Source organism: Orussus abietinus, unplaced genomic scaffold, assembly GCF_000612105.2.
Source record: "Orussus abietinus isolate OABI.00-Male unplaced genomic scaffold, Oabi_2.0 scaffold15, whole genome shotgun sequence".
NCBI lineage: Eukaryota > Metazoa > Arthropoda > Insecta > Hymenoptera > Orussidae > Orussus > Orussus abietinus.
Window position 1 is genome coordinate 965,737 of NW_019396010.1, and position 23,796 is coordinate 989,532.

Genomic DNA, 23,796 nt, shown 5'->3' on the forward strand with positions numbered 1-23,796 from the left:
ACGTACCTATTCGCCTGTAAGTCGGTTCCGATGTTCTTCGGAAAATGGCAAGAATGCAATTCCGCCGATCTCGGAGGTTAAACCATATAAAGAGTCCTTATCAGGAGGTATAAATCGCAAAGTTTGTAAACCGGTGCCAGGCACCGAGCTGCGTTTTCAAGGTGCATTTTGCAGTTCAATGTGAACGGTTAATTCTAGTCAGAAGGTGCTAACTGCCTGTTCCTCGTGACTGATATTTCTCGGAAAATACTTCGCAATTAATCTCAATTAATCCGAATTAATCTCAATTCCACATCGACCTGTGATATTTGACCGACTGATGTGTAATAGATAATACCTAGAAATTTTTGATACCATAATGTCAGGACTGACGAAATTGTCGGTGGCATTTATGGTGGTGGGCATTAAATGTTTACTCGAGAGTAAGTATACAAAAAAATACCATTCAAATAGAAAATTATCTCCCATTCTATCCATTTGCAAAAAAAGATATAAACGATTATTACAACATCCACGAATAGTTCATTATTGAGATTATTACATTTAAAGGAATTTAATTTTATAAGAAGGTTGACTCGATTCGTGAAATGTTTAAATTTTTACTGCTTGGTTTATCAGCTGGAGTGGATGCAGGTTTTAATCAACAATTAGCACCGTTTAAAGGTACGTTAGGTTTATATTACCTTAACTTCACTTACTTCATTTTGCATACTTACTACATTATTATGAAATATATTGTCAAGCACTATCAAACATTTACTTCTTACAGAAAGCTACAGCTGGAATAAAAATGTATTTACAAGTGACATATGTAAGTTTGCAAAATCATTTATCCATCGAATTAAATGATTATTGGTATACCGTGATATTTATATAATGCAGGTAAAAACGAACGTCAACCGGTGGTTGAATATTACAATTTAAAAAGAAGTCAATTCCTATTTTTTTCTCAACGCGTCACTTGGGAAGAGGCTCGACTTTTATGTCACACGTACAATGGGAAATTGGCAATTCTTGACACCATGGAAAAAGCCATGGCCGTTGCCGGTGCATTAGCAGACTCGAACATTAGTAAGTTCCCCCTTGCCACCATAAATATTGAAATTACACTTTTAATTAAAATAAATCTATCCCCTTTTCATTCAATTACATATAAATAATATAATATAATCATATATAATAAAATAAAAACAGCCCATTTAAATAAATCCATCCTATCGATTAAGTGATGGAAGACACATGGATAGGCGGCCGAAGACTCGACTTCACCTGGAGTTGGATCGACAACGAGGCCGTGTCCTGGAGGAAAAACGAAATCCCCATGGAATCGGACACAGAAAATTTTCCACCATGGAGTAGAGAGCCTTCTCGACCAACCAAAGAATGCCTATCCATAGACAGACGTTCCCATTCTCATCCAAATTTCATCGACCTAGACTGCCGTCTCCAGCGTCCCTTCATTTGCGAGAAGAGTGAATATCCCATTCATAACGACAAAGACAGGAACAAAAATTTCTAAGCCAAGATCCTTTCTAGATCTTTAATTAACAATTCTTGAAACCTTCTCTCGCAGAACCGGAAGCCTCCCTAAAAAATCCAGTTCCTTCAAAATGGGTGCAGATCCACAAAAGCATCTACACGCTTTATCACGGCAGATTGACATGGCCGGAAGCAGCTGCATTTTGTCGATCTCAAGGAGCTCGATTAGCAATAGTCAATAATCGAAGCACCATTGACATCCTCACCAGCAGCATGACCAAAACACGACCAGGTGCATTATACAATATTAATTAATATCGTATACCCAGGAATGTTACGGCGAAGTGTCAGACGTCGAGAAATTTGATCGAATGTGTTATAATATTTTTATTAAAGATTTCGAAGCTGTGTGGATCGGCGCCCATTTTTCATACGGACAATGGATGTGGATATCAACAGGAATGATACTCAGTCCTGTTATGGGAGAAAATGGGTATCCACCATGGCAATTTGGTCGGTCAGAAAAGAAGAAAGGATGTCTCCTCTTAGACAGACACATAGAGGCCAGCGTCCATTTTGTGGAAATTGCTTGCGACAGGAAGCGGGACTTTGTCTGCGAGGAGTGTAAGGTTCTGGATAGAAATATATATAATATATGTATATAATTATATTTTCAATTATCACGGGATATCAGCGTGAAACTCTAATTAATGGGAACGATCGGTTATGCGATTTGCAAATCTCGAAACGATTGCAGACTCGGAGGACGAAGAGGACGACTGGAGGAACGAGCCCGCCAAATTCTCCCACGATAACACGACCTACATTATTTATCCAGCGGATAAGACCTGGGAAGATGGTCGGAATTTCTGTGAAGAAAGGGGAAGTATTTTGGCATCCTTGGATAACATGAATGCAACGAATCTAATCGTGGAAGCTATGGGTGATCATCCAAGAGGTGATTACATGAGCCTAAGAATTATTAGTCGGTACATATACAACATCGAATCTGAAAAAACATTGAAAATATTCTGTTACGTCTTCTTCTTCTTTTTTTTTATCAACAAGTTTTCTGGAGCCCGTTTAGTACTTCCTTATTATAAATAATTTATAATCCACGCCTACGAGTCATTCAAATTGTTACTACTTCGTCGCCCATTATTTCCCCAGAAATTTCACACGTCTGGCTGGGAGGACATTACAACAGGAAATATAAACGATGGCAATGGCTTAACAATGAGGAAAAAATATCCACCGAAAAAGATACAGAAGGGTTTCCACCCTGGGCAAATATAGACGCAATGGAGGATTATTTTCCCGGCACATCGATTTGTTTAAACATGGACCGAAGCGATCATGTCAAGCCTCATATATACGGTCTTGACTGCGAAAGCAAACAACCGTTCGTCTGCAAAATAAGTATGTATATATGTTGGGAATTTGAGATGAATTGAGAATAAGTGTTGTAGAAACCCTTCCGAAATAATACTAATTTTTTTAAATTATTATGTCGTATGTTTTTAGAGTCTTTGGCACAAGATAACGCTCAAACAATTGCTAGTTCGGTGATAACCGAAGTTGTAACGGAATCGAGTCAGAACAACCGTAATGAATTTTCCAATACATTACTGGCGGAAAATACAACGATTGTTGAGATGAGCGAAAATCAAGCGGTTAATAAATCTCAACAAACATTGCAAGATGAAACGCAGAGAACAGATGTAGAGAAAAAATCAAAGGAAAATGTTTCTTCGCAAACGGAGGCTGTCACCGAAACATTACAGGATAAATCACCTACAGAACAAATAACATCAGCAATTACGGAACAAATAACATCAGCAATTACAGAACAAATATCTGAAATGTCAACTAAATTGCCACCTGTGACTGAAGAAATACAACATGAGTATCCAAAGGATTCAAAAGTAACACCCACTGGTAAGATAAATAAATAAATGCATCTTTTACAACACGTGACAGTAAAATATTATTGTAACAAAACATAAGAACAATATAACGTTCCAGATGCACCGATAACTGAAAATTCAACATCTCATACAAAGACACCGGAAACAACCCTGGAAGCACTCAGCGATAAAAGTTGATTAAAAACCATATTCCATGCACAATTCCGTGCCAAAATGACTATCGAAAACCCCCGTTTTCTTTGGCACTTTATTAGTTAATTTGTAACAACTTACAAAATTATATATATACATTACCTTAGAATAATATGGCGTTTTTTGAGAACAATGTGATTAACACGTTAAAATACCTACACGTGGAAGTGATATGTATTAGAAAAATCATTGAAAACGTCGAGAAGAAATAATTGGCACGACTCAGCTTACAAATTACTTCTTTAAATAATAACAAATCTGTCGTTAAAAATACTTGAAATATGGCGTAATTAGATACCTCAACTGTAATCGACGTTCGTAGTTTTCTCGACGGTTAATACGTTTCTGATTTATAAATAATCCCAGCCAATTAAAGCAGCACTGTGTGATCTATAAAATTCAATTTTACATATCTCTGCTGGTAACGATATAAATCTCGTAGACTTAAACATTTTATATATCTTGGCGGACTTCGTTATACGATTATCAGAAAATGATTTACTATGCTAGTGTAAGCGGCTTACCTTGAACGAATATATTAACAGATTATAATAAATATTATTAGTAAAAAAAGAATACCTAAATATGAATAGCACGGATAAATTGAGAGTCTGTCCTTTGCATTATTTCAATATTAAACGACTTATTTCTTAACGTGTTTCTTGTGCTTTCGTTTCATTACCTAGAACCATTTTTACAACCTCTCCATCCTGCACTAAATACGCATTAAAAAAAAGACCCATAAACGTTGCATTCGCATAAATGCACGAGATGTAAAAACAATATCTTTTGGAATTCTTCATAGAATATTCGCCAACTCGCCATGCCGATGCAAGACGTGCCAAGAGTGAAAATAAATTCCAAGTTTCGCAATCGCCAAGAAGATCCCATTAAAAGTGCCTATAACACGTACATCCAAAATACTGGGATTAAAATGACTTTGAGAAATAAAATATTAAACAATTTTGTTAAATTCCCCAGTATCCCCAGCTCGAAAACTAAAACCGTGCTTTTATAAAAAGTCTCCATGTAAAAGTATTTTTTTTCTTTTTTATAACAAAGGCAACACAAAGGCATGACGAGTGGTGAGAAAACATAGTCGACAGTTATCGAAGTAGAGCCTGATTGTGCGATAACGTTCAGTAATACTTTTTCCTGCACTTGCGGTATCTGTCCTCCTCCGATTGCCTGCGCAATTGGTTGATTAGCTCCCTAGGTACATACCACAATTTCTCAATGTTACGAAGTAGAGCCTCGGTAACCCTGCAGCAAATCGCGGCCATATTAACCTGGGCGGTTAAGTCGGCCCGATCCCGAGGATAAACATAACGTGGCGGAAACAAAGACGGTGCAACAATCATGGCCACGTTATGAATGGACATTTTGTTCGAGGTCTGATTGTCGATCACCAGCTTGAGAAAAGTCAGCAGCGCTTTCAAAGTACATCGATGTTCAACGGGAAGTAATAGTACCAGTAAGTTCAACGAATACGAGAGATCATTAGGATTGCTGACACCTAAGTGAAAACCAACGAGTTACAGGAACTGCGAAATATCTCATTTGCATACTTGTGAATTAGGGACTTACCATGGCTCTGATAAAACGCATCGATCAGCTCTACTGTGAGAAGGGGCTGAGGTAGATCCCGCAGCAGTTTCTTCAAAACGGCTGACAAATCATGGCACGGAGAACGTTTAAATAATTTATCTATCTCCTTAGGCTTGGAATAGAAATCCGTTTCCAACTCGACGCAGAGCATTTCAACCTGAAGTCATGAAATAATATAATATACAATAAAAAGTCTACTCCTCTGAACAGCGTTTCAATAATTTAAGGTGAAGTGAAACACAGGAACTTAATCTATGTCGGTAAAGATTTACATCTAAATACCTATGTTTTTCAATCCAATACACTTAGAAAAAAAAATTGTCTTATTCGTATCGACTGATTTGAGGGAGGTTTCACTTCACCTGAACATTTTTGTGACGTACCTTTTGCTTATGACCCCCAACACGCAGGATGCCCTCTTCCTTCACTCCTCGTTTCGTGAGTTCGTCGAGAAGTTTTTGGACTATGAGAGGAATATTGCTTTCGTCGCTTGTCAATTGACTGTCCCTCAAGAGTAAGGTTGACAGCGAGACCCCGAACAAGTTTCCAGCTAAAAATGATCTTTTATGAAGACTGCTGATTTTTGTTGGAAATTAAGATGTTGAAAATGACGTTTAAATGTATAAAAGGATCCTTTCATATCACCTTGAAGGATCAATTTTACAAACCTTTCCTTCGACGCTTGTTCGGTTTCCGTTTGACCAGAGGTATATTGTATTTGTCAAAGACTGCGCTAAGTTCAAGCCACAAAAGTGGTTGCAACCTAGTAAGATCACGTTGAGATAACAATTCCGCAACTTGTTGAGGATAACCATCATCAGCCATGAGAACTTCCGAAGCCCAAACTTGAGATTTGACTTCATTTGCTCTGCACATCTCCTCGAAACTGAGATGACCATGGGAAGATGTACGATTAAGCGGATGTGTAATCATATTATCTGCAGGTCTGGATAACCCGTACAAACTACTGTGGCTTCGAGTAACGGTCGCATGACCTCCTGAACTCCTCCTAAAATTGTAATTAAAATACCAATTGACGAAACCTGGTTTAATGAGCACCATTAAAGGGTAAACACAATGAATAAAAACATACCTTAATGTTGAATCCTTATTTATGTTCATTTTACGAGCTGGTTCTGGATCCAGAACAGAAGGCACAGAATTAGCCACATCGCCAGGATCTCTATCGCTATGCCTCTGAATAGGTCTCGAAAGATGAATGGTTCCTAATCTATGATAGCCAGTCAGCTCGATGCCCTCTGTCACAACAAATCTTATATTATTTCTTTCCAATAAAGTTATCCTTATTCTTTCCTATATAATTAAGCATACCACAGTCGTTGGCGACGTCTCCTCTCTGAGACCAATGCCCCGATCTTCTGAAAATTTCTTGAATTGGCAATGGCGCAGGAGCAGAAATTGAGACAGGCTGCGCAGCCGATGTGGTAGGTCCACTAGGCAATCTATGAACTGCATCCTTGTTATCAGGACGTGTTCGATGAAATATCGATACAAAGCTAGGCACGTTTACGCTGTAAAAGGAATTAGTAATTTGAGACGTAGTAATAAGACAATGACACGTATATAAATACATCTAGTTTTGTATAAACTTACTTTTCATGGTGAGGATCGATAACAGTAACATTTGGAGGAGACGGAGGTGAAGCATTTTCTGGTGTTTCACCTGATACGGAATCCAAGGAATCTGGCGTTGCACTGCGAGACCTTGTTCCAGTACTTGACACCTGGTTCAAAATACATTCATATTTTATTATCTAAATCAATCATTTGCCTCCCATTTAAACAACTTTCTACGATGCCATTAATTTTTCAATAAACATCTAAAATTAAATCAGCTTACACTGTACTTACTTCGACATCCTTAAATACATCTCTGATGTCAGGCTTGCGTACTCTGTGACGTTGATTGAAATGCTGCCGCACCGTATGATTAAGAGACCGAACCCGACGCTTAACAGCTTCGGCTTGAGCTCGAGACAAAGGCCTCACCGCAGCTCCTAGTTCCTCCGGTTGGACCTCTCTTCCTGCTTTCCAAGGTTCGGTTAATTCTCCTAATCCAGCTGCACGTAACCATTCTGCTTCTTCTTCGCCTTCTGGAAATATCAAACGAATAGAACCAAATATATCCTACGCAGAACTTGAAGATATATTTAATTACCATTATAACTTCGTGGACTACACTCTTCTTCCAGATAATCGTCGAGCATTTTAGTTTCCTCGATCATTTTCTGGTACTCCTCCCAGTATTCTTGCAGGTTTGTGTCCCCTCCCCCAAAAGTGGCTCCGTGCACTTTATCCATTTTGTAAACAAGTATTTTTCACAGACCATGCAAGACTTTCTCCAAAACCAACCTTTAGATGGATTGGTCAAAATGCTTTCTTCAACCTAAGGTAACGTACTCGAGATCTTTAAGGCCCATCTTCATTTCTAAGCACTATCTCTCCTTACATTCCCTAAAACAATATTTGCCATTACATATCACAATTTTTTATGAACATTTAAAGTTCATAATACGAAATCAAAGCTTAACTGTACACTTGTTATTAATAGCCAGAAATCATTATTAATTTAATAACAAACACGGCATTATAATAAGCTCTTGCTCTGTTCTCGACGTACCAGGTTATTGCGAAATCTAACCTCACCCATAAACGGGATCTCACGGTCCGATCCTTCTCCTAAATTATATCAATACTATCCGCCTTCATGAATGGAAAACCAATATTTACAGCCACCTGCACGAATCCTCTACCAAACTACACGCCGCGTCGTTTTTTCAAACATAACCTTCACTACGAGGATGTCAAGTGAGCGTTTACATAAAAAAAAAAAGTCATCGCCTCGAAGTTGCCCACGTTCAAGGATGCACAAGAATCCAGGGTTAACCTCCAACTGTGGCAACGTAAATCCACCTAAATTATTTCAAAGTCAATATTTTCCTCCCTTTAATACTATCGCGCCCAACTATGGTGCTCAATCGTTGTTTTCCCTGGTTACCTCCCTCGCAAACCGAGAATTCACTCCTCCGACAGACCGTCTCTTGACAAGGCACCCACGTCACGCGCGGTTGGGAAATCTAACCTCAAAACCTCACAACGGACCATACAATGAATGAAGATTTATTTACACTTTGCATCCGTTTACAAACGTCGCGTCGTGTGGCCCGGCATGAAGGTCGCGTTTCAAGAATGCCCCACTGCGAGGAATGTCCACGGCGTGCGTCGTTCCGGTGATAAGAGATACCATCTCGGCTTCGAAGGCGGAGGATGTCACTTGACGTCGCCGAGACCGTATATACCGTATACGCCCCGCCAAAACTCGAGAAACTCTCAAGTGACGCTCCGCGCGCCCGCGTCTGGTTTTTCGCGAGCAACGGAGGTTAACTGCGCATCGAGCTTGTTAATGGGTTCCGCAGGCGAATATTACTGGCATACCATAGGAAATAGACAGAATGTAATACTGTGGAGGGGGAAGTTATTGAGGAAAGGGTGACGAGTATTTGGTGCCTAACTTTGATTGGCTAATGTTCTGCGCAAGCGTTATGACGTAATGCATTCGAAGTTTTGATAAACGTGGTAAGCAGGGTTACAACGCGGTTGAACATTACGTATGTTACGTTTATTCCCGTGGGATACAGATCATATTAGAATGATTTAATTATCAAATGAAAAGGGTACTAGAACTGAAATTACTGTTTACGTCTATGTGGAAAACAAGATGAACCTGGTCTACGTGTAACATCGATCAGTGTATAAAACGTGCCTCTACGTTTCTTTAATAAATCGATATAATTTGATTGCTTTATATAATTTGCAATATTGAATGTCAATTCTATGGTTTAACTTCTGTTTGCACGATTACCCCAGCCGCGCCTGTGTGTATCTTTATATTCGTCCATGGCACGTTTACGTTCAAGTAATTCAGGATCGTCGGATTCGATCTTACGTTCCGTTTCTTCATTTTCTATATCGTCTTGAGATCTACTATCGGTACTGCTATTTCCTTGATCTTGCAGACTTCTTCCATTAAATTGATTACGCTGCGATGGATCGGGCCAGCTGAAGGAAAACGATAATCTTCAATATTTTGCAAATCTTTGAATTTTTAATTATAACTGTTTACTTACTCTCCTTCCTGTACCCTCTTGTCGTAAAACTCTTGTACCGTCATGACTGGAAGACTAGGATATCCTGCACCGTATACCTTCTTTTGCACTACATCTCGAGTGATAATTATCGGCTTCAATGGAGCTACGGATGATTTAACTTTAGAAGAATTTTGTGAGGCCATAGAACTTGCATGTCCTACTCTCTTCATATGTTCTAAGAGTGGCTTCTCTGCAGCGATGGAAGCAATTTCATCTATTGCTTGATTCACGTACACTTTCAATAGCGTTACAAAGTATTCTCTTTTTGCTTCATCGTCGATATTGAGATTACTGAAATTCTTCTCCAAAACGTTTAAACGATCTTCCAGTTCTTTTTTCTCTCGATAATGCTCTAATTTTGCATTTCTTGTAGATACCTACAATGGATAGAAAAAATTACAAATTATTTCAAATTTCATCGAAACACCTTTTAAGGCAGTTAGACTTAAAACTAATCACATACACACCATTTGAACAATCATTTCAGCATTTGATTTGGTCCCGGCACAAATATCTTCGTCATCGTAGTTATCTTTAGATGTTTCAGGGATATTAATATCGATCACTCCGTAAGTTTTCAATCTCTTTAGAAAATCTAGAAAATAAATCTCTGCCACCCGCACGATATGCATTCGATCTTCAATGGCACATATCTTAAGAGTCAGGGTACCAAGAAAAGCTGGCAGCAGAAAATACTTGACGTTCTCTGTAGAAACTTCATCAAAAGTCTCATTTCCACTGAACATATCCACTATAGATACCAATTTTGTTACATCCTCGAACATGTTCATAGCACGCTTGACGTCCGACTATAGTAATCCAGAACAAAAAGAAAATTAGCCGTTTTCCAAGCTCGGAAAGTAAAGTAGAACTTTAAACATAATTTATCGCAGTCTCTCAGTAAACATAAAATTACTGGCAACGGTTGAATATTTTCATGTGTTAAACTGTCAAAAAAGATTGCACGCAATTAAAAACTAACGTCTGTCATATCCATGCTGTATTATGTTCATTCCGAATAATGATTATAGTCAACTGTATGAAGTACAGTAACGTTTTTTCGCACACCTAAAATCATTAAATGAAAGATATGCAAACTTCGTTTAATGTTAGGTTAGATTTTACAAGTATCGAGGCGTCACCTGCACTTTAGGGCTGTTTGTGGCTTCATTCGTCTTGTTGATCTCGTTAAATAGTGCAAATGCACTGTCGAATAATTCCGACAAACTCGAAGCATCTTTACTTTCATTTACCGACTTACGTTCACTGATTGACATTGAAGTTTCCACCTTTTCGGCACTCATCTTTAACCGAGCAAGCTTGCCAAACAGGACGAATCGTGCGCAGAAGTCTTGCGCATCCTTCTCTACAATGGCGGATTTTACTAAAAAAATGCAATTGTTTCGGCGTTACATCGGCGAGATTACGTTTAGACTTATCAAGTACATCGATATTTATTTAAATATAACCACACGAAAATCCTATAAAACTGGGTAAATGAAAGTAAAATCCTCAATGTATATATTTGCGAAAATGATTTATCCTTAAAACGCTTTTTCATTATTTCACACAATGGAGAGCATTCGGTCTTGTAATTACCTAAATTATTTACCATTGAAAACCTTACTAAATATAGTCGAGGGCGACCAAATGTATCGTTACAAAAATAGTTCATTTCTAATACTGCAAAGATTTAGCGATCACAAGTCAGGACGATATAACGGTTACAGGACATGACGTTTATTATTAATAAACCAGTTTGTTAATATTTTCTACCTTTCAAATGTTGAACTTTCAATTCGCGCTAAATGTAGAGTTTCTGATTTTTGCATCGATGCTCTGTGTAAAAGATAAGAATTAGAGCCGCCCATATTTTACTTATATACAGTATTACATAGTAATACTTTAACAATAAATAGCGAAAGTAATGATTTATTAAGTAACATATTGTCGTTGGATCTTAACAGGCCGTCTTTGACTTAAGGCGATATGAAAGAATAATTCTATATATATATAGAACGATCCTTTCACATCACCTTAAGGCTGGCAAAAACAATAGCGCGTTTTTGTAAACGGTGTCTGCGTGTCTTACAGGTCTACGCAATGAACATACAACAAATTCGCAATTCTACGTGATCTGTCGACTAATCGACACAAAGAATGACGAGTCGAACGGGAATATAAATTTGGATCCGCAAACGAAACTCAGGATCGGTTGCATCTGGTCGCTCTCGCTAATATAGCGATGCACCTACGTACATCGAGCACCGTGTAAACCACGCAATCACGTCCTTCCTATGCATTACAATTTATTATAATACAATTTGATAAAACGTACGAAGGCCACAAAGGACGAAGATCGAAGTCGTGGGTCCCGATCGAGCGGTAGCAGTCGATCGGGATAATCCTCTCGTCCCTAAAACTTGAGCACCGAAATTTCGAACTCGGTAACCACCAAGCAATTGAATAGTTGACAATTACTCCGGGGTAATTCTTGCCTCGAATGGGACGAGCTCGTTGAATACTAGGACATGTATGTACATAGGATGCATTACTGTGGCGGCGACTTGCACTGCTTGCAGTTCTCCATGTTCTCGTTGAACTCCTCGATCTGAAGGGTCATCTCGAAGAAGTTGTACTTGTCGTGTATGTTCCGCGTAGCCGTGCGCAAGATCTCCTGAGGACTGGTACCGGGTACTGGAAAGTAAAAAACAACAATGCCAATGGAACGCACGTAGCCGATTTAACGATTTTGCTCCAATTCCAGTCGCGCAACGGCGGATTCCTGAAAAAGTCGCGGGATATCCTTGAGATATCTGGAGCGGACGGTCACGCTCCATTATCGCAACTCGTGTTCTATACGAAAATGCTCACTGATAGCGAGGTGGGCCGACAAGGCGGTTTTGTCCAAGGAGAGGGCCCAGATCCGCAGATTGTGAACCTTGACGACTCCGTCAATCTGCATGAACGTGCTCTCCACTTGGGAGTACTCGAAGCCTTTCGGTATTCCTTCCATTAGCACGTTCATCACGTCCTTTATGATGGCCACCGTCGTGAAGAGGACGAGGACGGAGAAGAGGAAGGTGCAGATCGGGTCGACGATCTGCCAGCTTGGCTGGGAATATTAAATGTGGACTTTTACAACAATCTGGGTTGGATGACATTTTTTTCCCCCCTTCGTACGAGCACTGAAAAATATCGGGAGCACTCACCTTGAAATAAATAATAAGAGCCGCGATAAAAACGCCCGCGCTCTGAATAAAATCCCCGAGGACGTGTATGTAGGCTGCCCGGACATTAATGTTTTTCTCGGGCTTGCCATCCGTAGTGCCGTCTTCGGGATTCTTTTCGTGATCGACATGATTTCCTGCGCCATGACTATGCCCGTGACTGTGACTATGTCCTCCGTGACTATGTCCATGGCCGTGCTGATGCAGGGTCAAGCCCATCCTGGAAGAACAGATTTGTCTCTAATTAAATAGAACTAAAGAACAATCAACGGATGGGTGGAGTAACCACACTGATAATAACCGACGGGGAACCTACATACATTTTTACAGAACTTAAGTTTCATATATTAAGACGTAAAATTTCGGAATTGCGAATTGGAATATGTACACACCTGGTATCGTATGTTTACCGAGTTGGGGAATTTTTAATCGAATTTAATGTGACATTAAATTTATCATTTTACTGCGATTTATCCTCGCGCCGAAATAAACAATGATCGAGTGTGTACATTTACATCGGCATTTTTATCAGGGTGGAGTTACATTGCTATTTCCGGGACCGTAGGAACGTCGACGCTCCTAATTATCAGTACGTTATTTTGCAACTCGCAGGAAACGAACAATCAGGAATACCGGGGAGATTAGATACTGCCAATTGTCAGGGAATCATCCCACATTCGTAGGACCGACACTCGGATTCATCGGGCTCGCATTAATCATTATTAACATTACTAATAGCACTAACACCAGATTTACCGCAACACCGATCGCAGAGGTGATCAACATCACCGAGGCATCCAATTCGAAGTTACCATTGGCTACTCGCTCGATAGCGAGATAAAAAAGAATTCCAGTAACGACCCATATCAGTAACACTGAAGTCAGCGCTCCGATTACCTAAGAGAATTAAAAAGAATATCTGGTTAAAATCGTCATCCTCGCCACTTTCATACCATCTTAAGGGGATATCGTTATAAACTTTACAACGTGAATTTCCTTATACCCTCCATATTTATATAGTAAAGTTCGAATCGATTCGGTATACCCATTCCGGAGAAAAGTTTCATAAACGAGACCTCTTTGACGCTACTATGACGTCACCGTAACCCACGTACCTCTGCTCTGTACCAACCGAATGGCATTTTTCTCGTTGCAGGTCTGCCAGCTATATATATGGAGAAGAGAGATATCATAAACGATGCGAAGTCTGTCAGTAAATGAGCCGCATCGGTTGCAATAGCCAAACTGTTCGATAAGACACCTCCTGTAAGAAAAACGCACATTTTAAACGTACCTTCCTTATACAACCATAGTCGTAAGTTATTGTCTACCTTATAGCTTTTCTATCAGATCAAACTATTAAAAACCTTTATTGTATTACGTACCGACGATTTCACCGATCATGAAGATAACGCAGAGTATGCTGGCGATGATGAGCTTCTTGCGCGCTTTTTTATCTATCTGGTCGTTCCTTTCTCTATGGCAGTGATCCTCGGCTGAAATCGATAGATTGCCTGCAACAACGACAAGGCATTAGTTTAGGACGATACGGTTACTTCGGCACTTCTATCGATAACATTAAGATGATATGAAAGGCGCTGATTTACCGAGGGAGGGATTCTGCTCGTACTCCGGAGCCGGGTCCTCGTCCCCGGCTCCACCTTTCACGACGGTGCAGCATCCCGACAGCTTCCCGTGGACGCAGAATATCACCTTCCTCGGGGAGACCTCGATCTCCTCGTGTTCATTGTTGTTCGGCGGGATGCTCGTCCCATAGCCGAAGACCGCCTGATCCTTGAATCTGCCGGGAAAAATGGTTACATGAACATCCGCCCGTAAAATAGGAATATTGCGGGAAATAATGTCGCAGCAAATGACTCCGCGGTTGGTGCAAAGGAGAGACAGGGCAATAAATGCAATTTAACGGAAGATTGTAGAACAAAAATTACGTAAGCCGATAATAAATCTCAGATCAGATTACGTTACCGCAAGTGCAATTCGGACGTGAAATATGTCTCGAGTCGAACACTTCCCGTGAAGGCTCATCAATGTACGGGAGATATTGGAATACGAGAATTTAATATTAATATGTCTTTTACGCAGTGCAGATTTTATCCTTAGAATTATATACACGAGTACTCGGAAGGATCGATATGGGATCGATTCTCTGCGTTGGAGGATCGATTTAAAGCGATTTGCTTTAACGTCGCCTTTCAGGTGGGTGTTAGTTTGTGGTAGTAAACTGGACGAACGATTAATACTTGTTGACCGTTAACCGGCGCAAGTCACACGGCACTTATTATCAGCAATGCCTCTGATTGCACCTTCTCGATAGCGACAATAAAACCCAGGAGCGGGGAGGCATAAATTAAAAATATCATCGAATGTTCTCCCTTCCTCGAGATAGGTTTCAATTCACATCGTCTGGAACCGACAAGCAATATTGCATTGTATAAACAAATACCGCTGCCCAATAAATATTTTGGCTCTGATCTGGACTATGTTAAACAATTTTTTTTTTTCTGCAAAAATCCAAATTTTAAAACTGTCAGGATAATTCCTAGGTGCTCACGAGTCACGTGTCAAAGTTTCAGGTGGTTAGATTCAATTCTCTTAAAAAAAGTGTCTCATTAAAGTCGACCGATTTGAGGGGGTTTCACCTTAATCCGAGAAATCTGGATTCTAGTTCGCGAACTCGCGTGACGCTAAGAGTACTTCCCGATAACGATATGAATTAACGTCAATTCATGAGGTCCCGTTACATGCAAGGATTGCTTTTAGATTATGCCTCGACCCAGGACAAGATCGGGAATTACGTGTGATCCTGTTATCACTTCGTACCAGGTTTACCCGGACGTAGCCAATTATTTTCAATCATCTCGATTGAAGGTCACGTCAACTGCTTTCCGAAGACAATCTCCTAACGACCAGAGTGTACGATAATTGTCTTTCATAATGCGAACTACCGGTAACGAGCATCGTAAACTAATTCCATTACAAGGAACAGCTCTCGTATGACTCGTGTAGAACACTCTTCCTGATTCCAGGAATATGACGGCAACCTAACGTTAAAAAATTCTGATTATTCACAAATAAATCGTTAACTGGTAAAGAATAAGGCAACTATGAATAAGACTAAAATGTTGCAAATATATTTTAACTCGTCAGGATTGCGGTTAATGTTTTAGTATTCTTCGAAAGGAGGAAGATCCAACGTTAGAGGTGTTCAGGGTTCGATTCCAGATTTCTTCAGACTTTTCCCGATTATTCTAGAACCGGTTGTCCAGGTTCAAGGTTGCATTAAACATTTCTCTCCCCGTTACCTTGGACACGTATCATACCTGCGTCACATATTTCTATTAATTTTTCCCTAACTAATCTTCCACGAGTAAAAACACATTTATGGCAAATGAAGGCTTAATATTATATAATTTAAATGAAATTAATAATTTAAATGAAATTAATAATTTAAATGAAATTCAGCCTATTTCGCAGAAATCTCGTTCCTGACTCAAAAGAATGCCTGAATTTAACCTGAGTCGACCCGAGACGAGGCTTTGCGAGTCCTGGTTATGTCCCGGTTATGTCCCGGTTTAGTCCCGGATCGGAGTACCGCTCGCTTCTCTACCGTTTCTTCCCGTGTAAACGGTACGCGTGCTCGATAAAGACGGAGAGAGCGCAAATGCCTAACGTTACCTTGAACCTCTACGAGCCGTTCTCGGATAATGACCAGGGTTGGGTAATTACCCGTTTTCGAGGTTTTTATCGCGCATTACGTAAACCAAGTAATATTACCGTGGGCAGTATTTTTAAAAAATCATTTTTCGTCCGATAGGTGTTTTTATTTCATTCGAGGACCAAAAAAAGTGATATTCACTGCATTGACCATGTACGCGAGCCCAGTACTCTTCAATTTCACGTACTTATTCAATTATCATACGAAATTTCCCGGCGAGAGTATGACATTTCAATAGAACGTCTTATCAATTTTCCCTGGGCTTATCATAAATAGCCGACCAGAGTATGATGAACTTACGCGTCGCATACCGTTAGCAGTCTCATTTTTTACCCCTCGAGTCCCGATTTCTTGCAATCTACTCCCGCGTTTCCGTTTCGAAAATAACCACCGCTCCTACTTCTCGATTTTTTTTTACCATCTTCCGATACGTCGGAGTGTTCGTTCCATTGCGACCAGTCGATCGCAACTGGTTCTTTTTCGAGTAGAATCCAGGTACAGAAAAATCGACTGAACTCTACGCGCTCCCCGCCACAATCGATTTAACTTTAACGCACGGGATAAGAGGTACAGTTCTTGGCATTGCACCGATCATCGGCATCGTGTCGTTAAAGTCGTTAGTATTAATTAAAAGATAGGTCGAAACGTGCCAACGAACGTAAATGCCACCTACACGAAGAAAGAAATATGGTTAAACCCTTCCAACGCGACCACGACCCCCGGCAGAATATAGTTGTTCGATATGAAATTGCAGATTTTACCTACATCGTTAAGGTGATATGAAAGGCGCTGAGAAATTAAATCGAGGTCGATAAATTAAGATTCATCTACACCCTTTTTGGTGGGAAGCGTTCCACGTGTCATTTCTTTAAAGTAATGACGAAGAGATCGCTGTAAAACCGTGGAATTCATTATTCTAACGACAGGTTAGGACCAACGTCGCCATCTGTGGCGTTTAGCCGCAACTAAATTTTTCCTCTAGAAATACGTGTTAGCCCCGAGACAATCCAGCATTCCCTCACAATCTGTGGTGAAAGTATTTTCCATATTTTCCCATCTGGCTCTGTAACACTCCATTTCTCCTACGGTATTCTAAATAGTTCGAGCTACGTCCTGAAACTACCACTACCACCCGTGCTATAATTATATCATTCGTACCATTATTTTATCCAGTGTACTATCCCCTTCTCCATCCCTCCTCTCTAGATGAAATTTCCCGAGTTTCGGGACCCACTTTAAGGCCCTCATATTCACGTGGTAAAACCTGAAACGAATCGGTCCGCCCAATTCGGGGAATACTTTCACCAACGATTAGGCCTCTCTGATGTGCATAGACAGACCCTTTCATATCACCTTAAAAGCGGGCTCCTAGGTCCCGATACAAGTACAATAACTCATACCCCTCTCTCCGTGTACTCGAAGTGGCAAGAATCGTACCTCCGCCCGCGTCCATCCTGGTCCCACTTTCTTTTCGGGGTCTCTGCCGGCCGAGCTACGCGAACCCGAGCCCCGCCGTCGCCTTCCCTCCGAAATAACCGCAACGGCGCCCCCTCCCCCCACGCACCCCTGGGTCACTCACAGCTCGACCTTCTCGAAGTCCGGCCCGTCCATGGGCTGCGCCGCTGCGCTGCGGGCCGCGGCGTCGACGGCTCAGCAGCGTCGGCGCGCGCGCGCGACTCTTGGGCCTCTCGGAGCACTGTGGCGGTCCCGGCAACGCCGCGCTCTGTCGCGCTGCGGCGAGCTGCGCCTGCGCGGAGGCCCGCGCCGCGCTCTGTCGCGCTGCGCCGAGTCGCGCATGCGCAGTCGCATGCCCGACCGCTCCGGGTTAAAGTTCTAAGGTGAAGTGAAACCCCCCTTAATACGGTCGATTCGAATAACACTTTTTTAAGGGTATTCGATAGAACCGCCTGACGCTCGCTAAGTATTTTTGTTTTCTCATCTGTTAGATATTAGCGTGAAAAGAAAATCAAAAAGTGGATTGAGAAAGTGTATTGTTTGTATTAAAAACGAAACGGGTAACTTGTCGCATTTAGGACTGTACCCAGGAATCGACTTGTCGCCCAATAGAGAACTTTTGTCTCCCCTGGTCGAACACAAAGGAACGGCCACTTTCGATTATTATTCTCATGGACGGCCTTTCTCTTTTCCACTCGTCTTGCCTTCAAATTTCCACGACCTATCGGCTTTTCTACCAGCCAACGAGATTTAAGGTGATATGAAAGGGTCGTCGTTAATTGGAAATATTTATAAGACTTTTCGTGATTTCCACGTTTTTTTTTTTTTTTCAGTTTCATAACACAGAAAATATATAGGGTCGGAATGAAGACATCTTTAGAACAATGTTACGTGAAAACGTTATGAAGAAAGAACGAGTCCAAGGATCTTAAACGCGAGTCTTCTGGCGCAATAAAAATGGCGGCCGATTCGAATCGTTCAAACCGCGAGAAGTGCCACGCATCCTGAATAATTACGTTCTCCATTACCACAAATTTCATTTTATAGGTAATTCCGATCAAGGATTGCATTCTGCATAACAACAAGCAGTTTAAACCTACGTGGTGGATTTTCACTGAATACTGCTGGGAATGATTTCCCAACTGAAGGAAATAGTTTCCCGTTAAATAGCGGGCTCAATCGACCAAGTAATTAATCCTTTACGGTTCGGAATAACTAGTTCGCGCCGTGTTATTAGCCAATACACCTAATTGATCACTATTTAAGTATTCCAATGAATCACCTCGTAATTACCTAAGTGAATAATAATATTTAATACGCATTTAATATTTTCACCGGTGGTTGAGCACGACAGAACGGTATACACAGGTAACATAGCTATATTAGGAAATGGTATGAAATACTTGAGATATTTTCATGTTTAATAAACACATAACGACCCTTTGGTATCACCTTAGAACGCCACCATAGTGGCTTTTATTCTCGCCCCTTTATTCTCACGTATTAAAAGCGACGAAGGAGTATCGCGATATAATAAAATATTAGCACTCGGTCCGTACCATCCGGCGTAGTTAAAGAGTTAACCCTGACTTACAGCCTGATTCTCTCGGGGTCCATCGGGAAGGTCCTCGTTTCCGGTAGCTCGACTCGGGGGCGGAAGGGCGAATTCGGCTCAAACGAGGCTCGAGTCTCGCCAAGAGCGGAGGCGTGGAAGGACTGCACACGTCACTGGTTAAATAAACAAAAGGCCGCCGCATGTCGCAGCTCGTAGACGAGAAGAGTGCCCGGCAGCCCGTTGTTTGACCAGATAACTTAACTCTCGGGAAGATATCGCCGCCCCCTCGCGTCCGATTCGAGAGGTTACTGGAATTCTCGACGGTGACCGATCGAGTCGAGCAAAAGCGATTACAAGCGATTACAAAGCGATATCGGTGAGAGATATTCCGACCAGGCTATCTTACGTTGGATAACGACAATTTATGAGTCACTCGAGCCCTTCCTAAAAGCCACGAGTCCCTTTCTACGAGAGCTACCGGATAAGTCCCTGGACCTTCGAGACCCTGAAACATAACCTTAACTCAACGTTTTCCCTACTATTCATCATCATTTATTGAGGCGACAATTAATTGACTCGCCGTTTAAAATAATATGCGTAAGCCACTGATAAGGCTAAACCAAGACTGTGAACGGCACTCAATACGTTTCCTCGAGGCTTAGGCATATCATTTTAAAGAATAAGCCGATTATCTGCGAATCTACCGAAAATATAGACTTGTTAATAATAAAAAATAAGTTCGTCTAATTTCGCCTCCTAGAATTATACACATGTATTTAAATTCCTCCTAGGGACCGATACTCGAGCGCCGGCCGGAAGGCCGAGGGGCGCCTTCGCGAAAAAGTCGTCAGGTAAAAAAAGAGCGGAGGGGGCGAACTCGTTAACGAGGTAATTGGTGGGTCAGAACGGATAAAGGTCGCAGATAAGCCGGATTCGGATCCGCTTCGAAAGATGAGTCGGCCGAGACTCGCCGATAACTTATGCTTTGTGTTTAGGTATCGATATGCGCCGAGACGACGGGGTGGAGGCGCCGATATGCGCACTTTAAGCAAGGGTCATTGATAAGTTTAAGTTCACGTGCAATTGAGGAGATAACGCGGAGCGGGAGGCTCGTCGAATTTACCGACGAGCGAAATCGGTTTTGGTGGAGGGTCTTGCAAAAAGGGCAAGAGGTAGACCAAGAGTCGAGTATGTATATTAGTAATACCAAGACCGAGTGAGTTTCTCGTTACAGTCCATTGTACTCGTTTAAATCGATGCAGGGAAAATATTAGGCAATAAATATGCCGGAGGAAAGTTTTACTAGGCGGAGGTATATTTTTACTTACCACGATATGCATGGAAATTTCTTATGGTTATTATTTGAACCGGTGGAGGAAATGTTATGCAATTCCATGAGAGCGTCAGGTGATAATCGACATTTATCACCTGGTTTCTTTTATCGAAATCGTGCAACCTAAAACGACCACTCCTGATATAACATATCTCTTGTTAAGAAGATAAAGCGCGCAAGATTGTAACAAATAGCTCGACGGTCGAATTTCGGAGATAAATATTAAGAATAGCGTTAACCTTTTAATTACTCGACAAATGGTTCCGTCAAAAAACCAAGCAATTATAATTCCTACGTTTTCCTTCATTTGTCCTACTTTCCCTCCCTCGAAATCGTGAAATAATTCCTAAATTATTCCTAATCGTTTAAAAGTGGGACATATAATTTCCAGCGACTAAATACGAGAACGATCTTGTACTTGACAAAAAACAACCCACGAAATATGTTTTTTTTTTACCCCGTTGAAAGTATAACGCCCCGAATGCCATTAACGCTACACCTAGGTTTCTATCGTATAGCGATAAAAATTGATAATAAATATGAACAGGAAGTACGCTAGTTAAGATTATGAACACTTTGAATAATTTATGCCCGCAACTGGCGAACTCATTCTTGCCGTGTGTCGTACATTGTATTTTATTTTTTTCTGAAAGGAGTCTTGTAAAAACATGTCGACATCTAATTGAGTTAGAGGAACGACTAGTGAAAATGTTTCGTCAGTAAACCTTGAAATTACTAAATATGACATATCGCTTATGATAAAGTCTTATAAAAAGACGTCGACATTTAAATGTGTTGGGAAATTCTAATTGAGTTGGACGAACGATGAGTGTGTCTGTAAAATTTCTCGAGCATAGATAGGATATCATCAATACACGGAATGTGTACATGTACAGGTGTACCGAGAGAGGACACTAGACGATATGAAAGGTGTTTCGAAAGATGATTGGAGGTATGGAATGTAAAGAGTTTATCGCTCCCGAGAAAGTGTCAAGTCCCTCAGAAGCGACTTACTAAAAACAAGACCGAAGTCATCAAAACAATGCATTTTAATCTTTGAAAAAAAAAAAGAAGAAATTATGAGACACCTTTCACAGAAGTAAAATTACCGAAACATTAAAATCGCCGAGACGATAAGAACAACGACAGAAATATGAAGAAATATGTATTATACGTGTATGCAAATATAAGTGAAAAAAAAAATATGTTCGACACTGTGATAAATTTCCGAATTGATTAACATGGATTTTAAGAGCCCCTGATTCTTTTTTGCAAAAATCTATCGGCTCGATAATTAAATTCACAACAAAAGATCTATTTATCGCTCTCAAGCTGGCCATGAAAAATCCATTAACCGGAGAGGAGAAGTTGCAAAATGTGAAAATCTGACACGAAGGACGGGCCAGTAAAATAGAATCGAACATTGGAAATAATTTCATTCTACTCTCGTATTCGTTGTCGCGGCTTCGAATAGAAACGCGGATTTATCGTAACACGGCAAGCACATGTAAAAAAATTAAGAATTCAACGGATAAAAGGAGAACAAACCTTTAACTCGTAAAATTAATCCCGCGAATATTCAGGATTAATTTCTTATAATTATTAATTAATAATGACCAAATCCGAATAAAACATCCGAAACGTGTATCCCAAACATCTCGACTTTGTTCATCAACGAGGAAGAGGAAAATAATGTGACTTAAGTCGCAATAAAACCTGTTATCGTGAGAGGAGAAATAATAATATAAGAATTTGCGCGTTAATAATTTACAATATCCCAATCCGAATAGAACTTCCGAAACGCGTATACCACACATCCCGATTATGTTTATCAACAGCGAAGAAGAGGAGAATAAAGTGACTTAAATCGTAATAAATCCTGTTATCGTGCGAAGAGAAATAATAACGTAAGAATTTACGCGTTAATAATATATAATTCCGAAATCCGAGTAAAACTTCCGAAATGCGAATCCGAAACATCCCGATAATGTTTATCAACAGCGAACAGGGAAATAAAGTGACTTAAATCGTAATAAATCCTGCCATCGACCATAGACTATCGAACGAGATCTCCTCTACTCGGGAGAAGACTCGCCGAGAAATAATAATTATAAGAACTTACGACATGCGTAATTAGATAATAATCCCCAATCACTTTTAATCAGGAGCGCGGCCGACCGTCCGCGAAGCGTCCAACTCGCTCTCGAAGGAGACACAAGGAATAAAATGCCCGTAACACTTACGTGGTGTATTTATCGTTTTCCAGTCCGTCCATTCTTGCGTCGCGACCCGATCGAATGGAATGAATGGTGGAAAAGAATCACTAAGAGAAGCCGAACCGCTCCCCGGCTCGGATCTAACCAAACAATCGTTCGAGAGAGCCTCCTATAAATCCGCGCCTAAAGATGTCATTACTGTTTGTTGACCCGGCTAATGTTTACCAAAAATGAGCCGCGGAAGATAGTTGGCACTACTTCCAACAACGGTGACCCAAATCGACTGTCGCGATCCTTTAGAAAGCGCGCCTGATAAAAAGGCAAGGGCGGCGGATCGCCGAGGCTCGGGGTGGGGCTTGCTTTTCAATAAAAAAAATCTCCTTTATTTCTGTGTCAAGGTGACACCTCGCTTCCTGGCGGAAGTGATTTGCTCCGGAGCACAATTACGGTTTTCAGACACTAATCGCGGAATACATTTCAGGCCTGGCGAGAGCCGGTCGATCCTTCTTGTTTTTTTTTTTTTTCCCTCTTTTTCGGCTTATCGATCACACGTCTCGATACCGCCGGGTTTTATTGATGATTAAGATGCATCCTAATTCATCGAGATCGGTATTAAAATGCATCCTGACACTTCCGCATAATTTTACAACGTCGCGTTAAACTTTTCTCCCAACTGATTGCGCCGAATCATTTGAATCTTTAACACGTGATTATGGAGGCTCAAACAGGGGATATAACAATACCCACAATTAGTATACCTATAAGAAATGATAAGGACCAATGTTTTTCATTCAATAATATTCTCTAGGAAATTTCATTACTTGACTTTCAAGCAAATGAGAAAATCGCGCGTACCGTTCCATACTTATATCAGGAATCTAAACAATGGGACGGA

The 23,796-nt window shown here is 40.7% G+C and overlaps 4 protein-coding genes across 12 annotated transcripts; 1 reads left to right on the top strand and 3 right to left on the bottom strand.

Moving 5' to 3' along the window:
* The first annotated feature begins 22 nt into the window (after positions 1 to 22).
* On the top strand, positions 23 to 3,640 carry LOC105696460 (C-type mannose receptor 2). 2 transcript variants are annotated; one of them, XM_012418929.2, is made up of 9 exons: positions 23 to 422; positions 619 to 1,071; positions 1,227 to 1,472; positions 1,574 to 1,771; positions 1,876 to 2,103; positions 2,237 to 2,437; positions 2,650 to 2,898; positions 3,004 to 3,417; positions 3,505 to 3,640. In XM_012418929.2, exons 2-9 carry the CDS (start codon positions 1,023 to 1,025, stop codon positions 3,582 to 3,584), a joined length of 1,665 nt encoding a protein of 554 aa, XP_012274352.1. In that variant the 5' UTR covers positions 23 to 422; positions 619 to 1,022; the 3' UTR covers positions 3,585 to 3,640. The 2 variants fall into 2 exon arrangements, with proteins under 2 accessions (XP_012274352.1, XP_012274353.1); XM_012418930.2 differs by having other exon boundaries at positions 23 to 1,071.
* On the bottom strand, positions 3,641 to 8,699 carry LOC105696458 (rho GTPase-activating protein conundrum). Of its 3 annotated transcripts, none has more exons than XM_012418926.2 (10): positions 8,357 to 8,699; positions 7,387 to 7,682; positions 7,080 to 7,321; positions 6,822 to 6,952; positions 6,540 to 6,739; positions 6,301 to 6,466; positions 5,876 to 6,216; positions 5,591 to 5,757; positions 5,187 to 5,364; positions 3,641 to 5,115 (listed from the first exon to the last, which is right to left on the bottom strand). In XM_012418926.2, exons 2-10 carry the CDS (start codon positions 7,526 to 7,528, stop codon positions 4,739 to 4,741), a joined length of 1,944 nt encoding a protein of 647 aa, XP_012274349.1. In that variant the 5' UTR covers positions 7,529 to 7,682; positions 8,357 to 8,699; the 3' UTR covers positions 3,641 to 4,738. The 3 variants fall into 3 exon arrangements, with proteins under 3 accessions (XP_012274349.1, XP_012274351.1, XP_012274350.1); XM_012418928.2 differs by lacking the exon at positions 8,357 to 8,699 and adding an exon at positions 7,875 to 8,287; XM_012418927.2 differs by lacking the exon at positions 8,357 to 8,699 and adding an exon at positions 7,870 to 8,287.
* A 129-nt stretch (positions 8,700 to 8,828) lies between these two features.
* Positions 8,829 to 10,715, bottom strand: LOC105696462 (immunoglobulin-binding protein 1). The gene is made up of 4 exons (XM_012418938.2): positions 10,519 to 10,715; positions 9,844 to 10,185; positions 9,356 to 9,753; positions 8,829 to 9,287 (listed from the first exon to the last, which is right to left on the bottom strand). The coding sequence occupies exons 1-4, from the start codon at positions 10,678 to 10,680 to the stop codon at positions 9,068 to 9,070; spliced, it is 1,122 nt and encodes a 373-aa protein (XP_012274361.1). The 5' UTR covers positions 10,681 to 10,715; the 3' UTR covers positions 8,829 to 9,067.
* A 159-nt stretch (positions 10,716 to 10,874) lies between these two features.
* Positions 10,875 to 23,167, bottom strand: LOC105696461 (zinc transporter 2). Of its 6 annotated transcripts, none has more exons than XM_012418931.2 (8): positions 17,743 to 17,846; positions 14,214 to 14,407; positions 13,992 to 14,120; positions 13,722 to 13,870; positions 13,352 to 13,503; positions 12,589 to 12,826; positions 12,251 to 12,491; positions 10,875 to 12,073 (listed from the first exon to the last, which is right to left on the bottom strand). In XM_012418931.2, the coding sequence occupies exons 1-8, from the start codon at positions 17,793 to 17,795 to the stop codon at positions 11,928 to 11,930; spliced, it is 1,302 nt and encodes a 433-aa protein (XP_012274354.1). In that variant the 5' UTR covers positions 17,796 to 17,846; the 3' UTR covers positions 10,875 to 11,927. The 6 variants fall into 6 exon arrangements, with proteins under 6 accessions (XP_012274354.1, XP_012274356.1, XP_012274360.1 ...); XM_012418933.2 differs by lacking the exon at positions 17,743 to 17,846 and adding an exon at positions 22,929 to 23,167 and having other exon boundaries at positions 11,928 to 12,073; XM_012418937.2 differs by lacking the exon at positions 17,743 to 17,846 and adding an exon at positions 22,808 to 22,887 and having other exon boundaries at positions 11,928 to 12,073.
* Between the last annotated feature and the right edge of the window lie 629 nt (positions 23,168 to 23,796).

Bases quoted from the DNA above. Each gene is read 5' to 3' on its own strand.
- LOC105696458 (XM_012418926.2), bottom strand. From the start codon at position 7,528: ATGGATAAAGTGCACGGAGCCACTTTTGGGGGAGGGGACACAAACCTG. The intron at 6,953-7,079 runs GTAAGTACAGTG...ATTTTGAACCAG, and splicing joins ATGTATTTAAGGATGTCGAA to GTGTCAAGTACTGGAACAAG. The intron at 5,365-5,590 runs GTACGTCACAAA...TCATGACTTCAG, and splicing joins TTGGGGGTCATAAGCAAAAG to GTTGAAATGCTCTGCGTCGA.
- LOC105696461 (XM_012418931.2), bottom strand. From the start codon at position 17,795: ATGGACGCGGGCGGAGGTACGATTCTTGCCACTTCGAGTACACGGAGA. The intron at 12,827-13,351 runs GTTAGTGCTATT...CTGTTCTTCCAG, and splicing joins GGTGTTGCGGTAAATCTGGT to GATGGGCTTGACCCTGCATC. The intron at 12,074-12,250 runs GTGAGCATTTTC...TTTACTTTCCAG, and splicing joins GTCGGCCCACCTCGCTATCA to TACCCGGTACCAGTCCTCAG.
- LOC105696460 (XM_012418930.2), top strand. From the start codon at position 1,023: ATGGAAAAAGCCATGGCCGTTGCCGGTGCATTAGCAGACTCGAACATT. The intron at 1,772-1,875 runs GTGCATTATACA...TTTTTATTAAAG, and splicing joins CATGACCAAAACACGACCAG to ATTTCGAAGCTGTGTGGATC. The intron at 3,418-3,504 runs GTAAGATAAATA...ATAACGTTCCAG, and splicing joins TTCAAAAGTAACACCCACTG to ATGCACCGATAACTGAAAAT.
- LOC105696462 (XM_012418938.2), bottom strand. From the start codon at position 10,680: ATGAGTGCCGAAAAGGTGGAAACTTCAATGTCAATCAGTGAACGTAAG. The intron at 10,186-10,518 runs GTGACGCCTCGA...GGATTACTATAG, and splicing joins CAAACAGCCCTAAAGTGCAG to TCGGACGTCAAGCGTGCTAT. The intron at 9,754-9,843 runs GTGTGTATGTGA...TATCCATTGTAG, and splicing joins CTGAAATGATTGTTCAAATG to GTATCTACAAGAAATGCAAA.